Below are 24885 nucleotides of genomic sequence, written 5' to 3' on the forward strand. Positions count from 1 at the left end.
CCTAAGACAGAACAGTAACTAAAACACATGGTAAAAATAAAGGTCTGTAACCCTTATACTACTCCTAGGGCCAGAGAATGAAGCTAGATTCTTACATCTAATCTGGTCTGATGCTGCTTAGTCATCTGATCTTGAACCTTCAGTCTTCGAAGAAGTTCTTTGAAACCCACCATTGGTACAGGAATTAACCTGAAGAAATACAAGTGGTCAATTTTCAGACCTAAACCTATTATTACAAAATACACGGTAAGGTTTTCATAATAACACTCATGTAATTTCACTATATTTCTAGGGTTCAAAGGCAGATCTATGACTATGAAATCAATAATGTTACACCACAGAGATTTCATCTAACCTCATTTTACAAATGAGGAAATACAGTTTGGTCAAAAACTGCATTATTAAATGCAAATATATAATTAGGGCACTAGTACTCAGATTTTAATGTTTTCACCACACTGTGCTGCTTTACCATAATCAACATTCTTTAAAAAGCAATGAAAAGAAAAATAAACTCACCTCGAATGTAAGAATTATAGTTAACAGCTTGCATTTGTTTGCTTCCTTGGTAGTATATATTAGTTCTTATATGAAAGCAAGATGAAGATACACTTACTTTTCAGAATCAGGGTTATCCACCTTGGCTTGTTCCCAGATAATTGGATCAACACCTACCACAAAGAAGAAATACTTTTTCTAAAAGGAACTATTTTCCATTTTTATATTTGTATGGGAAAAGCCCTGCTAAAGAAAGACACAAAACCTAGAAGCTGCAATGAAAAATGATTGTCAAATATGACCACAAGGGCTTCCCTGGTGGCACAGTGGTTGGGAGTCCACCTGCCGATGCAGGGGACACGGGTTCGTGCCCCAGTCCGGGAAGATCCCACATGCCGCGAAGCGGCTGGGCCCATGAGCCATGGCCGCTGAGCCTGCGTGTCCGGAGCCTGTGCTCTGCAACGGGAGAGGCCACAGTAGTGAGAGGCCCACGTACCACAAAAAAAAAACCCCCAAAATATGACCACAACAACAAAAAATTGTAGGATAAAGCTAAAAAAAAAAGTGACTTGAAAGCAAGTATCTATAACCTATAGGGTAATAGATTAACCTCCAGAATATAGAAAGAGCCCCTCTAAATCAGAAAGACAAAAAGTTTAACAGAAAATGGGCAAATGACATGAATAGGTAATTCACAAAAATTATAAAACAGGGGACTAATAAACATACAAAAAGCTGGTCAACTTTAGTAGTAATCAGGGAAATGCAAATGAAAATAAGTATTAATTTTTTGCCATCAGAATGGCAAAATTAAAGACTGATAATCTCCATTGTTGGCAAAAATAGAGCAGAATGAGAAAACATTAGAAAAATTTTAAATATGAGGAAAAGTAACACATTCCTGTTATGAATGTAAATGGTAGAACTTCCCCTGGAGAGCCATTTGGCAGTTCTAACAATATGTTAAGTACAGTCATGCCTCTGGCATCCAGAGGATAGGGTTCAGGCCCACCCCACTCCTTGGGGATGCTCAAGTCCCTTGTAAAAAATAGCGTAGTATTTGCAAATAATCTACAGCCATCCTACCATACACTTTAAATCATTTGTAGGTTACTTACACCTAATACAATGTAAATGCTTTGTAAATAGCTGCCAAGGCGCAGCAATTCAAATTTTGTTTTTTGGAACTTCCTAAAATCTTTTTTTTCTCCTATTTTGGAGCTGTGGTTAGTTGAATGTGCAAATGCAGAACCTGCAGATGTGGAACTCCCAGATACAGAGGGCTGACTGTATACATAATCTTGACTCAAAAATTTCAGTACCAGAGATTACTCTAAAAAAATACACGCCTATGTGTGCTAAGACGTATTTACAAGGATGTTAATTGTTGCATAGTTTATAATAGTAAAAGGTAGAAACAACCTAGAGGTTAAATTCAGTAAGGTACATCCACAGTATTCCACACAGCTTTTAAAAAGAATAAGATTTATCTTTATGTACTGACACGGAAAACACTAAGAAATACTATAAGTAAAAAGGCTATAGTGCAGAATACTTTTTTCAAGGACTTAGTATACATATGCTTACATTAAAATTACAGATAAAGGATTAATCAAGTTCAATAAATTATTGATAATAATTACTTCTATGGAAGAGAGGTAAAGATCTATCACACAGTCAATCTAGAAACTTTTATGGTGAGAACACATTCAGGTTTTACTTGAATACTTAGTTAAAATAAGATAAGCTAGACAAAAATAAAATACTAAGATTACATTGTCTTTGGGTAGATGGAGTATGGACTATTTTTCTTTAGTTCATCATTGCCCAAATTTCTAACAAACATATTAGCTATATAATAGAAAAAACTAAATGAATGAATACAATAAAAACATTCAAAACTATGTCCCAAATAAGCAGACACAATAAGCTGACACTGGTGTTATTAATATTAATAACCAAGCAACACCTCCCAAAATAGAGGAAGCGTGTATTTCTAAATTTTTCATTTCCTCAACTCCATGACTCTGGAAACATACCAGCAGGAGGATTCTGTAAAAGCTGTTTGATCTGTGCAGGAGAAAGTTCTGTTCTAGTCATAGAAAGGGTTACACCAAGTTGCTGCAACTGTGTTTTTATATTGGTTTGTTCAAAATGGGCATATAATGTTGTAGCTGGAACTCTTCTTGAAGTACCATTTGGAGAACGCTCAACAACATAAATGACAACTTCTGTCCTGGGGGAAAGATAACCAAGTTATAAAATATGGAGCACATTAACTCACAGCCACAAATATCAATGCAGCATGTGATTTTAGAAGGGTGCTAGCTGAATTCAGAAGCACCCTTCTAAATTAAAGGGTGCTAAATAAAGTTAAAATGAGGTAGGTAAGTAAGATATTATCTATAAAAGGTATGCTTAGCTGCAAAGTCCTATGTAAAATTTTTTTTTTTTTCCCAGAATTGAGACGTACTTTGGAGATTCTGTTGAAGTTTATGGGTTGCTTCATTGCAATTTAGTCCAAAAAGTAAAATCTGATTTCAGTTATTATATCTCACTGGTAACAATAATTCTTCTAACCCAGGATATCCTAAAGCAAATGTCTTGCCACTAAGCATGATAATTATACATAGGACAAGGGAAGTTAATCATATTTATCCATGAATGAACATGTACAGTAATCAGTTAAAACATTCCAATGTCTTTGTGGCCCCTAATTTGCACACAGCCATAATTAAGTTTCCTCCTGTTTCTGAATGAGAAATCTAAGAAATTACTAGCATCTAACAAGAAACCCAAGATTAAGAAAAAAGCTTTTAAACAAATGCTTCTATAAATACTGAAGAATCACTAGCTGAGAAATATTCTGCTTTGAGATTTAATTTGTGCTTTAGCAACAAAAACACTGTTGATTACTCTCTTTGGACCAAGGCACACAGAAATATATAGTATATTTAATGTATACTTACTGATCATCTGGCAATGTTTTAATACCCTCTACATTTACAGTAAGGGTCTGGTTTCCTCCCAAAACTTTATGCAATGATTCTACCAATTGCTGTTGCTGGCTTCGAACATCTGTTTCTTTTTTGTTGAAAACTAAAACCACTAGCCCATCTTCATCTTTATTATTGGGCATACAACTGTAACCTACTGCCTGTGGAATGACAAAACAAACAATATCAAAAACATGTACAGATCTCAAATCACGTGTTTAATATTAACAGCTTAACATCTGCTAAAACAGCTTAATGTCTGGTAATGAAGGGAATATGTAATGATTCTTTCCACAACTCTGTGCCCTAGGAGGTCACACAGTTATAAAGAGAAACTTTCTAACCCAAGAATAACATAAACTTAGAGAGAGAAATTAAAATTTCCTCTTCCACAGAGTAACTAAATAGCTTTCTCCTCTGAAAAACTTTGATATCCATCATTGTTGGGTGTTTCCGAACACTGTGGAAACAACTCTGAATGCCATAAAAATGACTGCAGAAGTCATGGACCAAAATGTAATTTACTTGATTATATATTTGACTCATGGAATCTTAAGCGAAGTTTATATATAGATATATAAAGAAATGTTTACCAAATAAATACTTTTAAAGTACCATAATAACACTGTCAACTTATAAATGCTATAAACAATGTCGACATTATTTTATGGTTTCATGTAATATAAAACTTTATGAAACAGGTTAGTTTTTTACATATATTAAATGACAAACTATACCTTTCTAAAGAATTACTCTTTTAGACAGAAGCCTTTTTTCTCTTTTGTCACCACTTATAATGCAATTTTTTAAAAAGAATTTAAATTCACTCTGTATTAGTTCATTACGCATTTTACCATTGTATGTTAATATATCAATTAAAAAAGAAAAAATTTAAATTGTTATATTCAACCTACGTCTACTATATACCTCTTAGTCACTACACAAAAGCATTAAAATTTTAACTGTATACACTCAAAGGGTACACTTTCTTTTTGTAGAGTGATGAGATAAAGAGATATTCCCTAACAAGATGGGTTGGTCACTTTCTGTTGTTTAACCATGTTCAAGGATCTGATCCTCAGCCTTGCAACTCCAAACACCAGCCTATGTACACACTAATTAAGTTTAAGAGACTGACAAAGGCCAACAAAACTTAAAAGAGGCTGACGTATAAACTGGATTGAAATGCGTTAATTTTTTATGAAAAATACATCACCAAATTGACCTAAATCTAACTGGCTGATAAGCAGAATCTCTGAGAAGCTAAATTCAAATGAGAAAGTTTTTTGGTAGGCATGGAATCAGAGCAAAGAAAACATACTATGCTGCTGTAGTACTGGCTTTGGCAGTCAGCTATAATAGTGGCAACAGTATACATGCCAAGCAGAAGAGTTACTCCGATATGCTGGTTATTGTACTTTCCAGGACAATATTAGATGAAAACCACTAAATTCTAGTTTTGGGTCTCCCCTTTATAGGTGCCAAGCAGACCATTTCTGGTTAATGTTAAATGTGTTAACATTTTTTCCTGCTATAAATTACATTCTAGTCACATCTTCCTTCAGTCATATTCTAGTCATCTCAATCACACATATGTAAGAAATCACTTCAATTTTATAGTTTCTGTACTTTTAAAACGAAAGTGTTATTGTACCATGTTCAAGGAGTACTAAAAAACCAAGCAATTGTTTTCTTAGTATTATTTTAATCCAAATATCACATTTCCTCATACACTCTTCAAGTGAAGATCAAAAGCAGTATTAATACCTTAAAACGGCAAAATGGGTTTTCTTGTGTGAATTCCACAGGTGGAATGTTACTGTTGAAATATCCTTTTCCTGTTCCCCAAAAGGCCTGTAGTTGATTCCATTTTGCCAAAATAGCATCTCTCTCATCTCCCAGTAGTGTTGGAGCAGAAAGAGCACTTGCAGTATTTATCAGTTGGTTGGACTGGGCAGGAGCTTGTGTAGGCTGGCTGAAGAGACCACCTAATGCTAAAAATGTACCCCAAAGTTAGTTTTTCAAAAAAAAGAATCAATCAATTCAGGTCCTAGATATGATAAGCAGAATAATATCCCCTGCCCCAAGAGATCCACATCCTAATCCCCAGAACCTGCAAATATGTTACCTTGTATAGCAAAAGGGACTTTGCAGATGTGATTAAATCAACTAAACTGAGATTATCCTGGATCATCAGAGTGGGTTCAACATAATATAAGGGCTCTTTAAAAGGGAAGAGGGAGGGGCTTCCCTGGTGGCGCAGTGGTTGAAAGTCCGCCTGCCGATGCACGGGACATGGGTTCGTGCCCCGGTCCGGGAAGATCCCACATGCTGCAGAGCGGCTGGGCCCGTGAGCCATGGCCGCTGAGCCTGCGCGTCCGGAGTCTGTGCTCCGCAACGGGAGAGGCCACAACAGTGAGAGGCCCGTGTATCGACAAAAAAAAAAAAAAAAAAAAGGGAAGAGGGATGTCAGAGTCGAAGTGAGATTTGAAGATGCTATGCTGCTGGCTTTGAAGATGGAGGAAGGAGCTATAAGCTAAGAAATGGAGACTCTAGAAGCTGGACAAGGCAAGGGGATGGATTCTCCCCACAGCCTCCAGAAGTAATGCAGTCCTATCAACACCTTGATTTTAGCTCAGTGAAATTTAGTTCTGGATTTCTGATTCCAGAACTGTAAGGTAATATGTTTTAAGTGACTAAGTTTGTGACGCTTTGTTATGGCAATAATAGGAAAGTAATACGCCAGAACCACCCTTATAATGTTAAACTTGCATTTCTGATATCATCTTAATACAATTAATTCCATTAAACAATTTAGATCCATGATATTAATATTAGACCCACACCAAAAAAAGGGTAAAGTCTGTGAAGTTGCAGAATTATTTTTTTAAACAACCTTTACTACTGTTATATTTGTGTAATATATACAAATTGGAGGATACAAAATAAGCAAAAAGAATCATTATACCAATGTTATGTCAATATCAGCTTAATAAACAATTTCCTTCTCTTAGTGCAAAGAAATATATAGTAAAAAAAAAAAAACACAACAACAACAAATGGGCAAATCCTAAGCTAAAGCTTTAGTTGGCTGTGTAACTTTGGACAAGTTACTTATTCTGTGTTAAAATTTCTCCAATAAAAGAAGGGCTGAGTTGTTAGGTCAGATCAGTATTTCCAAAGTGCTAGATAAGTAAATAACCTTGGTACATGAAATTATTTTGTCAAGCAACAGTTGAGTCACCAGCAGATGGACTAAATCATATGACAAAAACTTCTCATTTAATTATCTGATTATATATATATATATATTTTTTTTTTTTTTTTTTTTTTTTTTTTGCGGTAGGTGGGCCTCTCACTGTTGTGGCCTCTCCCCTTGCAGAGCACAGGCTCCGGATGCGCAGGCTCAGCAGCCATGGCTCACGGGCCTAGCCGCTCTGCGGCATGTGGGATCTTCCCAGACCCGGGGCACGAACCCGTGTCCCCTGCATCGGCAGGCGGACTCTCAACCACTGCGCCACCAGGGAAGCCCTGATTATATATATTTTTAAAGTCTCAGTTTGGTGCTAGTATGCCTTTAATGCCTCGTGTCATCACTTATCTCACTTTTTAACAAAGGGGAGAACAAATCTAAGACTAGGAGCTTAAAGCAAAGGTATCTAGCTAGAATTTATTAACACTATTATATTTTCTGTGGACTTAAGTTCAATTATTGTTTCTTTAGAAAGAAACAATAGCTATAGCAAGTGATACTGGTTTTCCATTTATAGCAATAGTTTGGATTTTCCTTTCAAAATAAACATTTAATGTTTAAAAGTAAATTGATTTAAAGAAAATTCTCTAATAATACAAATGGCATGTAGATAAAAGAAAAATCATGAACACCAAAATGACCTGAGTTTTAGGACCACTATATTAGATGATATTTAAGTTTTCTTTCAGCTTTAAAGATTGCAAGTACCACAAGGCCAATGCGGCTTCTACAGGGCTAGAGAGGGGCTGCTATTACCCTCAACGTGAGTATTATTAATTCTCAAATGGGCATTTATGAAAATGGTAAAGAAGTGGATTAGAAGCCAGAAGACTTGAATCCTGATTTGCTACATGCTCACTTTGTAGCTTCCGACAAGAAATTCCTAGGTTTTATCTTCCTCAACTTTTAAATAAGATTAACAAAACTATCATCTATACTAATTTACACTTCACACTAGATTCCAACCACACTAGTCTACTCAGAGCTCACTAGCTGACATTTGAGAAATGCAAATAACAAAATCCAACAGACGCTTTTAAAGCCTTAGCATATTAGATTTCTCACATCTTTCTACCTTCTCAGGCCCTCATGTTGTTGATTATTCATTCCTTCAATCCTCAAAGAAAATCTTCAACTTTCACTGAATACACATCCTTCTTGAAAAACTCTTCTCCCTTAGATTTCCTGACAATACAGTCTCTCCTGGTTTTACATATCATACATATATACATACATGCATATTTTCATTCATTCATTCACCATGCATTCATTCAACAAATATTTACTGAGTACCCCTTAAATGTCAGACATAGAGGCAAACACTAAGGATACGGTGGTAAACGAGACTGGTTCTTTAAACAAACTGAGCATATCAAACAAATATTAACAGTTGTGATAAGTGCCTCGAAGTACAGGCTCTGAGAGTCCTAAATGAGGAAGCTAATCAAGCTTGGGGCAGGAAGGTTAAGAGAAGGCTGTCCCATAAGAACTTCAGCTAAGGTCTAAAGGAAGTAGTCAGCCAGGCCATGGGGTAGTTTCAAAGAAGAATAGCATGTGCAAAATCTCTGTGTCAAAGAGGAGGGGAAGATGAGCTGGCAAAAGGAATATGGAGTACTAAACAACAGGGTAAGAGAAAAAAAAGACCAGACTATGATTGAAGTTGAGGGCTCACACTGGCCAAAAATGTGACAATTTGAGCATCAAAAAGAATAATGAATGCATCCAACTCAAACACATTCAATTTATTAAATCTCATGCATTCAAAATGATAATTTTTAAAAGTAAAAATCAAAAATTCAGAAAAATCTCAACACCTTGGACACCATTGGAAATAATCAGGCCACCAACAACTTCTTACAAAAACTGTCAGTTAAAAAGAAAGAATTTATCCTGCCTTTCCTATACAGATTTCATTTCAGGGTGACCAAGCAGTCTTGGGGGGGGATGAAGAAAAACTCCTTTTACAGAAGACTTTCAGTGTGGAAGAGAGGGCAGAATTAGAAAATCACTAACTCCTAATTTTGCAACTCCTAATAAAATAACTGATTGAGGCAATGACCGTCAATGAATGAAACCATTAGGTTAAAGACTGATGGGGAACTTTACAAGACAGACTGGCTCTCACCACCTGAACCCACTGATCAATCTTTGCATCTCTAAAAGAGATGGCCTCATAACATGATACAATAGGAAGCACACAGCACCACCCGCAAAGTATTCATGCCAAAAAGTCAAACTTAAACCTAATAAAGTACCTAAAGCTAACTTCATTTACCAGAAATATGGGGCATAAAGTCAAATGATTCTACAAGGAAGCAAATCTAGATTGGGGGATATTTCACAGGACAACTGGTCCAGTTTCTGTAACAATTCATGAGTGGGGTAAAAAAAAACCCAAGCAGGGAATTCTCTATACTAAAAAGAAGCTTAAGAGACATAACGTGTGGACCTTGTTTAGATCATGATTCAAATAAACCAACTGAAGAAAACTTTACTGAGACATATGGGGAAATCTGATTAAGGATGATACCAAGGAATTAGTAATTGTGAGTTGGAATGACTCCATGTTTTTAAAGAGAGAAGCACAGTAAAGCAGTAAGGTAAGGGTGAAATAACATGTTTGGGATTTGCTTTAAAGTACTGATACTTCAGCAATTCAGAAAAAAAAGGAGGGGGAGAGGAAGGAGGATATAGATAAAACAAACGTGGCAAGTTCTGACTTTTGTTGAATCTATTTGGTACAACATGGGGTTATTTTACTATTTTTGTGTTAGAATTTTTCACAATTAAAGAACAGTAGATGTTCATTGGATTTGAGATGATTAATGACCATAACTATTTGACTGGGTAAAGAAAGAAAACAGATTAGTGTGGGCTAAGAGGTAACAGAAGACAGCAGCAGGGGATCCCATTCTTCTATATCTATTTCAAGTAGTTTATGAAGGGGAGAAGAGAGTGATAGCAAGAGATAACTGAAGTGAGATGTGAAATTAAAGTAGTTTTATTTTTTGTTTCTGTTTTAAGAAAAAAGAAACTTCAGACGTTTAAATGTGAATGAGAATAATCCTTGGATAGAGAAGCTGAAGACTTTGTTTTTGGTGCGGGGTGAAAGGTGGAATGGGGTTGGGGTCTGCTGGGAAAAATAATCAACAACACAAGGAGCCCCAGAAGGTGGGAGGATATGAGATCCAGAGCACAGGCGAAAAGAGAAAAGGATGGGTTACAGCGGTAGGTAGATAAATAAGATTCGGTAGTGGGCAACTGAAGGAATTACAATAAGGGATTCTATTTTCTCTTTGAAGCAGAGGTCAAGGCCATCTACTAAAAGTGAGAACAGAGAACTTTGAGATTTGAAGAGAATAAAGGTTTAAAATAACTTACAGAAAGTGGGAGAAAAATTTGAAAATAAAAACTTAACAGGATTACCAGGCAATGTTGAGCCCCAACTTGGGTTGGTGATTAAGAATTTAGAGATTCAGGGCTTCCCTGGTGGCGCAGTGGTTGAGAGTCCACCTGCCGATGCAGGGGACACGGGTTCGTGCACCGGTCCGGGAAGATCCCACATGCCGCGGAGCGGCTGGGCCCGTGAGCCACAGCCACTGAGCCTGCGCGTCTGGAGCCTGTGCTCCACAGCGGGAGAGGCCACAACAGTGAGAGGCCCGCGTACCGCAAAAAAAAAAAAAAAAAAAGTATTTAGAGATTCAATCTTCTGTACTGTATGATTTTCTCAAGCAGTATCTAGACAGACAGTTGGGCTTACAGAGGCTTGGGGTTGTTTTTTCCAGCAGACATGATACAAGGATAAGGAAGTTCACCATACTGGCAAGAGTGACTGAAATGGAAGGACAAGGGCTCTAAGCTAATTAGAAAGGACAGTGAGACAGGAAGGAGCTGATGGAAGAGCAGAAAGTGTCAGTGCTCTAAGATCCTAATGAGGTCTAAGAACAGCTATGTTGGAAGTAGTTGAAAAGGCAGGCTAAAAGAGCAATAGGTTGTGGGATGTTTGATTATGGATTATTATTGATGATTGGAATTAGATTATTGATTGATTATGGAATTAGAACAGTTTCAGATGTTGCCAAAGTCCAAGGTAAGAATTGTGGCTAAAGTGAAATGGGGAAGGTCTTTGGAATAAAAGGTAGATGGTATGGCCGTCTGAGTACATAGCCATGTGAATGCTAAAATAACCCAGATTGATAGTACAAGTTGGAAAGAAAAGCAGGACTCAGAGCCAGCTGCCAAAGTGTTCAATGAACAAAAGGTACTGTCCAGGAAATCAGCAGATAACAGAGATTAGACATATCAGAGATGGTGTAACCAGACAGCAAGCACCTCATATAAGCAGGAGTTTTTAAAAATGAGGCAAAAGCTCCACAATCTTTGCAGATTAAACTCAAACTCCTTTCAACAGCAGGTCCCAAATTCATCATGCCATGCCATGCATTCGTGCCTTTGTCACTGTTATTCCCTCTGCCTGGAATACCCTTTCCTGACTTTATCCAACTGGCTAATTCCCTTAAGATTCAATTCTTTCTCTACATTCCAAAGCACCTTGTATGGGTCTATTTTAGTGCTTTCACACATATATATTTTTTATAATTGAATGTTTATTATTCTATCTAATTGGATGTTTGTTATTCTATCTCCTTATAGACTATGAGCAACCTTATATACCCAGTACATATACCTTATATACCCAGTACATATACCTTATATATCCAGTACATATACCTTACATACCCAGTACCTATACCTTATATACCCAGTACCTATACCTTATATACCCAGTGCCTGACATAAAACATACACTCAGCAGAATGAGCCCTTTTCATTCTGAAAATGAACAGCACCAGATTCAAATTCCCATTTTTCCTAACAAGAGTAAGCACAACTATAATAACTTATAGTTGAAGAGACTTTATGTCAAGAAACAAAGAAAAAACTTCACTTTTCCTTTCTTCTCCTTAACTACTTGGATTTCCATCAAACTTTGTATTGTTGCAGGAGGACAGTAAGAAAGATATAATTGTAATACCAGAAAGAATAATTCTATTATCTTCATCCTATTGGTTAGATAATTCTTGAAATTCATGTTTAATGTGTTACTAATCTTCAATGACTGAGTAGGGTGAATTTCAGCCAATCAATCAACTTACCTAAGAAAAATGAAACAAAAGTGATTTTAAGAGGTAGCAAACTATGGAAAAGCAAAAGAAGCATTACAAAGGAAGTCGAGGAACTTGAATTTATGTTCCTATACTACATCTTGGAAGATATATGGAAATGTCACAATTTTCTCAGTTACCTCTCTTCACCTATAAAATGGAGGTAACAAGAGTTCTATTTCATAGAGTTCTTGCGATAATTAAATAAACTAATCCGTACAAGATAACCCTGGAACATACTGCCAGACCAGCTAGTAAGGAAGCTATCAAAGACTAATTCTACACTTGTCTGAAAGGACCTGGGAACCAACCTAAAGAGGCTTACACTGGCCAAAGATGGAACAATTTAAACATCAATATGGAAAACTGCAATGGACTGAAAAATATCAAATAATTTAAACACTTGAATTCCTGACATAAAAAAAAAATTGGTTACCTCTGGAGAATGACAGGGAACCAACTCTTTATTTTGAAAGCTAAGAATAAAGGGAAAGAATCAACCAAATAGTGGATGAGGTAAAGTTTCTCTTTATAGAAGTATTTCAACAAATAAATGACAAAGGAATCAGACGGTTGGAATAATACCATTTTACAACCCCTAATGAATTAATGGATCTAGGTAATGATCACCAATGGCTGCTGCTAACATCACAAAAAATAGAGAATCAGACATTATATGCCTCTTGATAAAAATACAACACTACCTATAAAGTAGTCTTGCAAACCAACAAAAAACTGAACTATCAACATAAATAAGCCCCTAGATTCAACCCAATTTACAAGAAATACAGAGGACAAAGGGATATGCTAACTATACAAAGGGATATGCTAACTATACAATAGGAATGCAATCAGTAAAGTTCTGACTGACAACCTCTACAGGACAAATGATTTGATTTCTTCAACAAATTGAAAAATAAATAAAAAAGAAAGAGCTAAAAGGGGAACTTACAGAGATTTAAGACAAATGAAACTAAACAATACAAGACAAAACCATAAAGAAAAGTAAGGAAGTGATCAACACAAAAGGCAAAACTATATTTCCTCTGATGGGGAAGTGACTAGGAGGGAAACGTGGAGGGCTTCTGAAGTGGCTGGCCAGGGTCTACCTCCTGACATGGGCAGTGGTTACAATGGCGTTCATCTTATATACAATTCACGAAGCTGTACTTTTGTGCCGCTTTCTATATTTGTGTTATTTTTCTCAACAACAACAAAAATTTTAAAGGAATGATACTAAACACAAGAGGCCTTATAATCAGAATCATGCCAACCTGTCTCTTTCCCAGGTGCTATCATCATATATAAACACAAGAAGTAGCTTTTGGAATACTTTATAATTCCTCCAAAAAAAAAAAAAAAAGATATCCACTAAAGTGTTTTGAACAGTGCACTCAACAATGTTGCCTACATTGTTATGGTTTTATATCTGAAAATGAAAACCTCTTATACTTACTAGTTTGTTGCTGCTGCTGCTGCTGTGTATGAAATCCTCCAAATCCAAGTCCAGTTCCCAAACCAGTACCTAAACCAGTACTAGTTCCAGCTGTTGTGCCAAAGCCAGTGCCAAATCCAAAACCTTTGTTCTGAGCACCACCAAAGAGTCCTTTGAATGAAAAATTTAAATTGTTTAAGGCATAAAAAAGCTGACTCGTAGTTCATTTGCTTCTACAAATGATATAAGATGTCCTCTTGGGCTTCCCTTGTGGCGCAGTGGTTAAGAATCCACCTGCCAATGCAGGGGACACAGGTTCGAGCCCTAGTCTGGGAAGATCCCACATGCTGCGGAGTGGCTGGGCCCGTGAGCCACAACTACTGAGCCTGCGCTCTAGAGCCCGCGAGCCACAACTACTGAGCCTGAGCTCTAGAGCCTGTGCTCTGCAACAAGAGAAGCCACCGCGATAAGAAGCCCGCGCACGGCAACGAAGAGTAGCCCCAGCTTGCCACAACCAGAGAAAGGCTGCACACAGCAACGAGGACCCAACACAGCCAAATAAAAAATAAAATTAAAAAAAAAAAAAAAAAACAACGATGTCCTCTTACCGGTAGTGCCCGTGTTAGCTGGAGCAGAAAAGCTGAATGCAGAACCTGCTGTTGTAGATGGTGTCCCAAATCCACTAAACCCACCTAATTAAAAAAGGATAAATAAAATAGCAAGGAAGAATCTTTTGTATACATATGAGGTAATCTCCTTTTCAAATTACATAATAAGCAATTGCTCCATATAAAGACAAAATATATTGGTCTAACTTTTCCTTTCTCTACTTTAATGTCAATTTAAAAAAAAACTATACTACTAATCAAGAAGTCAATATGTTGCAAGAAATGAGCCACCAAGTATTTAAAGTAGAAATACCACAATGCAATATATACCTTTCAACTAAAGAGGTGATTAAGCTACAGCTGAGTAAACATGTTAATAAGCCTATTGCCATAGTGTTAACGCTAAAATGACTGTGTATTTTTACAGCAGGGGTTGCAAATTCAAATGCCTACAAGATACAGGCTGATAACATTCATGAATGAAATAGACGGTGTTTATTGACTGCCAGAACGGATCAGTGTGAAGTTTTTTTTAAAATGGCAGTAGTTCCTAAATTCCAGCAAATTACTGCTGCAGGAGAATTTAGTAGTGCGCGGGCCTTAGAATTTAGAATTTAGTAGCAGTAGTTTAGTAGTGTTATACATTCCCATTTTTCCCGAGAAATAGAAAATCTAGATTTTCTGTGTGAAATTTACACAATTTTAAACCTGAAGTCAATTGATTTTTTTGCAACTAATTCAAATATTTTTAAAACAGTGACAAACAGATCATACTGGCAGACTGTGCTGCCAGTGTGCAACCCTGGCTTCAGTGATTTAATTTATACTCTACTTTAGCTTATATTTCTACTTAGTCTCCATCAAGACTGAGCAACTTTTCAAATGAAACATACCAATATACTGACTCTTATATTGGTATGCAAACAAGCATGTGTTTCTTGAAGACATAAGGGGGAAAAACATCACAAGGCAGCAGCGGCCGGCAAGGAGAGCAGAGCTATCACAGGGCCCTGCGCCACAACACTGACAGGTCCACAAAGTTCACTTTTAGATAAGTCTAGAGACAAAATTAATCTTAACCATATCGAAGCTGACATAGGAATGGAATGGAAGTCTGGCCAATACACAAGGGCTTTTTTCCCCTTACTGTCAGTCTTTACCTGATTACCAATGTGGTGTCAAAAAAGACTTTTAAGACAAATGTTTGAACCATTAGTGCTGAGATATGCTGCAGACTCTCTGGGATTCTAACTTTTAGTCTCATATATTTCTGGCATAAGAGACAGAGATTCATCAATATTGTAACATAAAAGATATAAGAAGGAAAAAAACCCAACCCACTGACAGTCATCATATGACTCTGACTTGGAAAATTACTCAAGAATAGCCTACATGCTGCATGCAGGCACAACCCAATACTCTATTTACTTGTAGGTTCTATTGCAGTACTGCAAACTGTAAACATTTTGATAAAAATCACCTAAAGTACTGAACATTGTTCCTAATCTTTTTCATTACTTCTAATTTTCACAGAAAAACTAAGATATATTCTGAATTGGCTATACAATAAAGACATTGGTATATTAACATGCTCCATAATATGAACATGTTTACTAGTAAAAATGGATCCGCAAGGATATAAAATAAAAAAGTAAACGAGAATTTCAATCAGCCTTTTGCCAAAGTTGATCAACATACATAAACATACATAAAAGTAGTTAAAATAGTTATATTGTCACAACTCAAAACTTCACAGTGATAACTCCAAATGAACATGAAATCAAGCAAATACCAACAGGTTTATTTATTATTGTTGAATTATGAGCTGGGTGGGTTTGTTCGGAAACACAAACTTCAAAATAATGTTTCTGTTTTACCCAGTGCCAATTTTAAGCAAACAGGGAAAAGTAAACATACCAAACAACAGTGATATGTGATCACTTTAAATATACCTTAGTGATAATGGATTGTTTAATCTTTGGAATTTCAAGTATTCTTCAAAACGTTTTCGAATCAGATTGCCAAGGTCATATTCATACTGCAGTAACAAGTAACTGCACAAAATGCCACACTTCCCAAATATGTCGTAGGGAATAAATCATGCTTACCAAATGCATATAATTGGCATGGGCATAAGTGGCATATGTAAGAGAATATGAATAATAAATTCATATACGAGCAGCTGAGGAACAAGGCTTTTCTATAGGGTCACTGTATGCAAGGTACATATAGACCTATTTTAAATTTATATATATATATATATATATATATACACACACACACACACACACACGTTAGTTTGTGTTTTGCAGAATTTCCAACGAGCTTCAAACAATCCATATAGATACCAGAATCTTCATAATTACCTTTTTGAGTACAGAGACATCTAGCCTATCTTTTAGAAGCTAATACTATCTGACAATAAATTAAATTGCTCTCTCTGATCATTTCTCAAAATATCCAGTAAAGAACTGGGGATTCTTTCTATAATTGCGTTATCTTATAGAAATGTATCCTAATCTGCTCAGTTGGCCAAAGAAACACATTATTATTATTGTACAGGTTAAAAAACAAGACAGGTTGCTGCTGTTCGTATAAGACTTGTTTCTCTCAGGAAACACAAGGACAATCAAATGAAATTCCAATGAAAGATGCAGGAAAAATGGAAAAAAATGACTGCAGGAGTCCAAGAATTCCAGGAAAATGGGCCTGACTGTTGAGCTTATACTTCGAAAGAGATATCTAATAATGTGGAAGCCATATTCTACTCAAAATAAAAATCCATTCCAGATACTTATCACTTGGAAGGTATATTCTGTTCAATTAAATGCAAATTTAACACAGGAACTTTATAACTTGCAAGACTTCCCAAACCAAATCTTTTAAGAGAGTCAAAACTTGGTACAAATGTTTTTGATTCGACATTAAGAAATGAATTTCCTTTCCTTGTTAGACAAGTCGCTGTTCTTTCCCAAACTCTGGAACCACAAATATTCTTGGACTCCAGCTCCCAACATTCGTTACACAGACGACCCGCATATCTACCTGCACTTGCCAGACTGTTACCAAAATTGAACGGAGTCGCCGAGGTAGTAGAAACACCGAAATTCCCAATATTAAAGTTCACTGCAGGATTAGCAGTTAATCCGAAACCCCCAAAATTAAACCCACTGGCGGTGGAGTTGGCAGTCTCAAGCCCACCAAATCCTGATAGGCGTGTAGGCAAAGAAACAAACAGAATTTTAAAAGGGGGAGGGGGGAAGAAGAAAGAAGAAAAAGAAAAGAAAGCAAGGTAAGGAAGAGTTTGCAGGAGGTTTCAAAGAAGTGAACAAAGACAAACCCTGACTTTGCTCCACGAGTTAAGAAAGCCGAGGAGGCGGGGACGGGAAGGAGGAGCAGGAACGTGTAGTCCCGCAGCAAGAACCGAAGGGGCCACGGCCGAGGGAGCTGCAGAGCAGCGCCCAAGGCTCCCCAGCCCTGTCCTCGCCGAGCCCAGCAGCGGGAACCAAGCGAGCGTTCGCGCCCGTCCCGGACGCTGAGGTGGGGAGGGGTGAGTAGGGTTGGGGAGGGAAGGATGGGTCTCCGGCAAAGGGTGAGAGGAGCCGCCTCCGGTCTCTCCGAGTCCGACTCCCGGGCGGCGGGAAACGAGCCCTAGGAGGAGAGGGCCCTGCGGGGACCCAACCGCAGCGCGCGAGCTCCAGGTTGGGCCTCCATTCTCCCCGCGGCCTCCTCAGGAGCCGCCTCCGCCCGCTCTGCTGCCGCCCGCCCTTTTCCGAAGCCCCTAAAGTCTCCGCGCGGGCAGGAGACCCCAGGATCCCCAAGCCGAAGAGTCTCGGACCGAAGGGCTGGACCAAAGGCCTTCCCTCCTCCCCGGGAGAAGGCCCGGGGGACTCACTCACCCGCGGGGGCCGCGGTGGCTGCAGCGGTACCAGAGGTGCCTGAGGGAGCCCCAAAGTTGAAGGCCATGTCGCGGGAGCAGCGGACCAGGGTGCCGCTCCCGCGGCACTCGGTGCACGCCGCTCTTCGATCCGTGGGGAAACCACCCCCGGATCTCGGAGTTCCGCCTCTTTTCCGGCCTAGCCTAAGAAGCCGGAACGCTTGAAAGGCGTAGGGGGTGGAGCGTGGAGAGGGAACGCCCCCGGCCGGGCTTGCTTCCGGGGGCCTGTGGCTTCACGTGGTGTGGAGCGTCGCAACCAATGTGAGATTCTGGGAAGCTCGCCCTGGCGTGCTGCCTGAGAGCCCTTAAAAACTTGCTTTAGGGAGACCCCTTGGAAAAGATGTGCAGCAGGCTGAATACCAGTGCCCAATGAAGACAGGGTAGGAAAGAAAGCTAAATCCTCATTCTCCATAGTGGAGAGACAGTGGGTAACACTAAAACTGAAAATTCACGAAGCAGCATGTCACTTAAAGTCATGGGTAATGGTGGGGAAAAGAAGAAGAAAGAAAGAAAGAAAAAAGAAGGCTAAAAGAAGTGCCTCTGAGAATGATGTCCATTTAGGTTTTTGGCTTTGTAGAATTCTTGGTAGAAGCTTTGTAGAATTATTTGCTTCTTAAATCAATGTGCTTCTGTAACTTTAATAAAAATAAAAACAAAGTCATTGTGTCTATCGAAATTAAAATTTTCTTTGGACCTAGCAATGCTACTAATAGGAATCTATCTTGTAAATGATTTGGCAAAATTAATGGAATACAAGGTTATAGGTTACAGCATTATTTATAATAACAAATGATTGGAAACAGTGTTCTGCTTAAATAGTTGCATTTATACAAAGGAATACTATTCAGCCAAGTAAAGCTCTTTATGTACTGAAAAGAAAGATCTCAAAGGTAAATTATATAAACACAATTTAGAACACTATATGGTATGCTACAATTTGGGTGGGGAAAAAAGAGGGCTAGAATATGTAATTACATACATTTGTATGAAATATTCCTGGAAAGATACTTTTTTTTTTTTTTTTTTTTTTTTTTTTTGCGGTACGCAGGCCTCTCACTGTTGTGGCCTCTCCCATTGCGGAGCACAGGCTCCGGACACGCAGGCTCAGCGGCCATGGCTCACGGGCCTAGCTGCTCCGCGGCATGGGGGATCTTCTCGGACCGGGGCACGAACCTGTATCCCCTGAATCGGCAGGCGGATTCTCAACCACTGTGCCACCAGGGAAGCCTGAAAGATACATTTTTTAAATGAATAACATCGGTTGCCTCTGAGAGGATGAATTGGGTGGCAAGAAGATGGGTGGAGGAGGACTTTGCAGTATAAACCCCGTTTAGTTTTTGAAAATGTAAATGGGTTACCTACTCATACAATTAAATAATGCTAATAGTGGTCACTGCAGAAGTCCCAGTGAGAACGCTGATATACGGATGAGGACAGCAGGAACGAAGACTGAGGAGCAGGTGGACTTGATTGATGGGGTGTGGAGAGGCAGGCAAAGAGGAGTCTAGCAAGGGTCCCTGGTTCCTGGCTTGTACACTGTGATGCCATTGGAATTTGGGAGGGAGACAAGAAAAAATGAGTTCCTTTCTTTACTTACTGGATTTGAGGACAAACTGACTGAGGATATCCAGCTGGCACTTGGATATGTGGGACTGAGGTGGAACAGAGAGGCCCATGTTTAGGGTGTAATTGAAGTCTGGGTGCCAATGAGATTGTCAGGGAGAGAGGATCAAGTGAGAAGATGCAGCTGAGCATCAGTAATTAGACCACAGGAGACAGCCCTCAAGAGAGCCTGCGAGAAAGAAGAAGCAGCAGCCAAGCCAAATCACAGAAATTATGGATGGAAGGGGAGAACGATCTCAGATGGAAAAGAATGGGTGATTATTTCTTCAGTAGGAAGCCATCCCTGATCACCCTTTCTAAAACTGCACATCCCACTCCTGTCACTGGCTGCTTTAATATTCTTAGCATAACCACCACCTATTTATTGCCCCCCAGCCCCCATTTAATGTTAGCTACATGAGGGCAGCAAACTTTATTTACTGGCTGTGTCCCTGGTGCTAGCAGAGTGCCCACCCACATGATAGGCCCTTATTCAGTACTGTGGAATGAATGAATGATTTCCTTGACATGTTTCTCTCCCTTGCCTTTCCCATTTTCATCTCCAAGTCCTATATATTTTATCTTTTAAATATTTCTAAAATATTTCATTTCCACTGCCATCTTCCTGATTCAAATTACCGTAATCTCTTGCCTAGACCAGGCATCAGCAGACAGCCCATGAGCCAAATGTGGGCTGCTGCCTATTTTGTACACAGTTTCGTTGGAACACAGACATATGCATTTGCTTACATGTTGTCTATGACTGCTGTCATGCTACAAGTACAGAGTTGAGTAGTTGTGTCAGAGAGGCTTGCGAAGCCAAAACTATTTTCTAAGTGGCCCTTTACAGAAAAAAAGTTTGCCAGCTCCTACCTAGACTACCACAGTGCAATGAGCAAGATTCATTCTAGGTTGCCTGGCAAATGAGCTAGCTGTGGCTGGGGGTTCCCCCTTCTCCTAGGGGAGGGGAAGGGGCTGCAGCCAACCTTATGTCCCACGTAACTGGTGTCTTCTTCACCCCAGCAGTGGAGGTTGCAACGTTCCATGGGCAGCCCAAGTCGAAACTGCCGCTTGTTCAGTTGCTTGTGTATTCCTCCATTGACAATACTTTGCCCTATAAAAAGGTGGACTAGAAGGAATATGCCCTCTGCACTGAGACCAAACAGTGCCCTGGCCCTCAGCTTGCCTCACCATGGGATGACAGGAAGATGGAGGGTCTGTGCCTTCCTTTTTCCAGAATTTTTTTCCCCCATTAAAGCCATTACTTGACCTGTGCTATGTATGTGGCTTTGTGGAATTCACCCTGCAGGCTAGTGCATGACACCCAGACAAGATCCAGTGGGGACCCTAAAGGAACCACCTAACACAACAGGCTCCTAACTGACCTCCCTGTATCCACGCTCTCTTCCAATTTATTCACCCTGCAACTAGAGTGAGTCTTTCTAAACAAACCTGTCATATCTCCCATTCCACCACCCCCCCCCCGCTACACACACACGCACACACACACTGACCAACAACCCGGTTCACAATACTTCAATGGTTTCCCGTTTGCCAAAAGGACCAAAACCTTTGACATGGCTCAGTAAGGCTGCCTTTCTCTTCAGCCTCATCTCCCACTATTCTTCTTCCTTCTCTGAATCCCAGCCAAATATTTTCTCAGTCGCTTGTAACATGTTCCTGGGCACCTCCTGCTACCTCTGTCTGAAATGCTTCGCTTTGCCTCATTAACACCTATTCTTCAGTCTCAGTTAAATGTTACTTCCTTGGGCAAGCCTTTCCTCAACTCCGAGTCAGGTTCCCAGAGCATCATGAAACTTAGTTGAAAGTTTACCTTTATGAGCAAACAAGGAGCTTCTCCTATGACAGGAGCCAGTTAAGCAGATTTGGGATTCCTAGGAAGCACTTATGCTGAGGTTCAAGTGTCCTTAATACATAAGGACATTTGTAACACTGAACTAAATATTTTATGATTGACCTGGATTTGCTGTGACTTCAGAAATAAGTTGCAATATTATTGGGATGGGAAAGGTTTTAAAGGTAATCTAAACTTTTGGACTAATAACTTCAGTCCAAATGTCCACAGAAACAAAGGTCTGGTATTTCTCCAACAGCTCTCTGATCTTGCTGAGCCCTCTGGGTGGACTTGTCTGCACTTCAGTTTGCATTTACCTGGAAGCAGGCCTGAATAAGGATGTTAGTGCAGGTAGATTATTTGGTTGGAAGCAGCAGTGAGGGGGTGGGTAGAGTGAGACAGGGCATGAAGAAATGATGACAGGAAACAGTTTCTGGTGTGGGCAACCCTAGCTGAGGAACCAAGTAGAATGAGCCTGAGAACTGTCCCTCTGAGGACTGCAGCCCTTGTCAGCTGACTCTTTCCCCCTTTGATTGAGCGTCAATACATAGGAGTATCAACCCCCATGCTCCTGAGGGGCTTCCGGGGGTCTGGAGAAAGCTCTGAGGCAGAAGAGCACAGTGTGGGACCTGCTTGAAGTGGGGCTTGTCAGGCTGCCTATAACTGCAGCTGAGCTGAAATCAGAGGTGGCCCAAGGGTGTGACTCAGGCCTGAGTCCGTCAGGAGGGCAAAGAGCATCTTTCAAATGAAACTCCACAGACCACTGAACATCTGATGATATAACATACAATTTCCAGTGCAATTTCATAGAAAGTTTTTTTATTAGTGAAATATTTCATTGCATTAAGGGTAGAAATAAACATGTCAAGAATCACATGAAAGGAACCAGCGGTATAAACTATTCTGGTCAGCATTCTCTTTAATAGCCACAAGCAATTAATCCTAGTGATAATGCCCAGAGGGCCAAGGATGGTGGTCATCTTTTACAGAACTCTTATCTTGAGCAACTGAAATAAAAAATTAGCCTCTCTTAAGTAAAAACCCCGATAAAGGTTAGTTGTGTAGTACTTGGTCTGCCTGACCATTAGTGAGCTTTCTAGAATAAAGTCTAGTGGGAAAAGCCTGGAGCTGAAAGTGGCAAAGACCATTTCCTGTCCTGTGTTCAACTCCTGATTTTCCCTGAGAGAAGTGAGGTAACCTCTCTGTTTGGTTTCTCCCTAAATTGAGTATCATAGTACAGGACACCGTATTCTTTGATTGTGACAATCACAAAGCTTTTGGGGACCTTTCTAGGATAATGGCTCCACAAAAATAAGCATGAGGAACTGTTTGTTATTTCAACCTAAAACCAAATAGGTACATTCATTCTTCTTAACCAATCTATAACCTTGACTGCAGTGTATGGGTTTGCCACAGATTTTTCAGAAAGAAAATATCAAATGTGATTTTTAAGCCAAGTAACTATTAAGAATCATATGAAAATATTATGCTTTTGGCCTCCCTGACTGTGTGGGATTCAATCAAAAGGTGTACATCACTAACTGTAATATTATCTCTCATAGTGTTTAAAAATTTCCTCCTCACAGATGATTATATTCTGGTAAGAGAATGAATCAGTGGGTACGCACTGACTTATCAGTTTTATTAGTGTGAATAAATGGGTGCATAACAGAGTAAGATGTGCCAATTATCTAGTTAAATATTGATAAATTTTTAAAAATCTAGATATTTGGCATTATTGAAGACAAAATATCTTCAATTTAGCTTTTCACATTTCGGTGATTTGGGGTATCTGTGGGTTCTATCTTAATTTATAGAGAAATTGAGAGTTTAATGAACTGCCCCTTCAAAAAGGGAAACATTACAAACTGCTTTAGTATAGAGAGTAGGAAAATTGGGGCAAGGAAACGAAATGATTTATTACCTCCATACAGGGATCAGAAGTTGTATTTGTGAAATCTGTGGCTTTTTTTCCTTCATTTGCTTACACTGAAACCCAGTTTTAAACAAAAAAATCCTGCAGAATGATTCAGTTGTTAAGAAATTATCTGTGCATTTTGCCACATTAACTGTACACGTTTCTCAATCAAAAATGAATAGTGAACGTTGAGAATCAAAGAAACTGCCCTTAAGTATGCTTGAATTCTGTGACAGCTGATGGTTCCCAAGCCTGACTTAGGTTACAATTGAAAGCCAAGAGGTCTTCTGCAGAGAGGTGGCTCTGCTTCTGGTCCCAAGGGACCTTTCTTAAAGGCACTTCCTGTGCAATATTTTAAAAGACCATCACTCTGTCAGCAAAATGATTGTCACAGGAAGTGTAGGGCACATTTTTCTCTATTCAGTGAGTGATAGTGAGCCACGAAACATCAGAAGGAACTGAATCTGAGAAAAGAACAACTTATAAAAACAATTTCAAAGTTACCAAGAAGACTGCCCTAGAAGAAATGTCTCTTTAGTGTAGTCAGACTTCCTGAAATTTAAGTGTAACTTAGGCTGTGGATAGATGGATTTCCTATATTTATAAATCATTTTACAAATAATCACTCAATAGTATTGTAATTGTATTGGAACAGTCACATTTGGCAAGGGTGATTGGGGAAAAAAAATCAGTTACTGATTACATTCTCCCAGAAACATCTTTCCACATTAAGATCATTTTGACTAAAAAAATAACAAACTACCCACAAATGTCATAACTAGTATTCTATTCCATATGAAATATCTGTACTTGTCCTCACCAACATCATTTATGCATTCTCTCAATTCACGAAAGTACAAGTCAAAAATCCTCAGGCGCTTGTCACTATCAACTCATGGGTACCACCTCCACAAACCCCTTCCCTGCTTGATTCCTACCCTGTATGAAAGCTGTCTGAATTATTTTCCTGGAGGAATTATGAACTGAAGATTAGCAAGAAATGCAATATGCACCTTTTCAAAAGAGGAAATTAGATGCATTTGAATGATATTGAATGAGGCTTACCATTTTACCCTGCATCCCCAAATCTTATTTACTTCTGTTTTGTGGATGAAATGAATGGAGGAATACAACATCAAATAGTATTTATGTATTTTGAGCACAAAGTTTGGTGAATGAAGAGTAGTGAATAAGGTTAGACCAAGTAGCATTAACAAGTGATGCACAGACATTATAACCACGACAGTGGTCACAGAATTCTGGAGCTACCAGCAACAAAAAAATTACTATACCAGAGTTTATTAAATACTTGCTAGACACATGAAAAACAAAACAATTTGTCAGGGACCACAGGATCCTAACGGCCAACCAAGCAGCCTGTTCTTGAACCTCTGCCAGAAGGTGCTCATCACACGCAGGCATGGGGTCTCCTTCCTCCTCTCGCAACAGTTGACAAGCCTGTGAGGATGCAGACAGTTGCCCCACTGTCGTGGTCCAGGTCACGACAGCTCGCACGCTTCCTTCCCCAGGCGCAGCCCATGGTTAGGTTAGGTTCGTATGAGGGGTGCTCTTTCGTCTGCAGTTCCCTGAGACCAGGTGAGAGAGGACAGTAAGGTTA

The 24885-nt window shown here is 39.1% G+C and overlaps 2 protein-coding genes across 2 annotated transcripts in view; both read right to left on the bottom strand.

Annotated features, from left to right (window-relative positions):
• Nucleotides 1-18005, bottom strand: part of NUP54 (nucleoporin 54) — a 40327-nt gene extending 22322 nt beyond the window's left edge. Inside the window, exons 1-8 of the mRNA XM_081245120.1 lie at nucleotides 17855-18005; nucleotides 13956-14039; nucleotides 13369-13518; nucleotides 5262-5488; nucleotides 3468-3655; nucleotides 2538-2734; nucleotides 617-671; nucleotides 96-189 (exon numbers count right to left, since the gene is read on the bottom strand). Coding sequence (XP_081101246.1) covers nucleotides 96-189; nucleotides 617-671; nucleotides 2538-2734; nucleotides 3468-3655; nucleotides 5262-5488; nucleotides 13369-13518; nucleotides 13956-14039; nucleotides 17855-17921 — 1062 coding nt within the window. The 5' untranslated portion in view covers nucleotides 17922-18005. The remainder of the gene's footprint in view (nucleotides 1-95; nucleotides 190-616; nucleotides 672-2537; nucleotides 2735-3467; nucleotides 3656-5261; nucleotides 5489-13368; nucleotides 13519-13955; nucleotides 14040-17854) is intronic.
• Nucleotides 18006-22151: 4146 nt separating this feature from the next.
• SCARB2 (scavenger receptor class B member 2) overlaps nucleotides 22152-24885 on the bottom strand; it is a 67291-nt gene continuing 64557 nt past the window's right edge. Inside the window, exon 12 of the mRNA XM_081245133.1 lies at nucleotides 22152-24853. Within this exon, the coding sequence (XP_081101259.1) occupies nucleotides 24815-24853 (39 nt within the window). The 3' untranslated portion in view covers nucleotides 22152-24814. The remainder of the gene's footprint in view (nucleotides 24854-24885) is intronic.

Source organism: Mesoplodon bidens, assembly GCF_964165515.1.
Source record: "Mesoplodon bidens genome assembly, chromosome: 1".
Lineage (NCBI taxonomy): Eukaryota > Metazoa > Chordata > Mammalia > Artiodactyla > Ziphiidae > Mesoplodon > Mesoplodon bidens.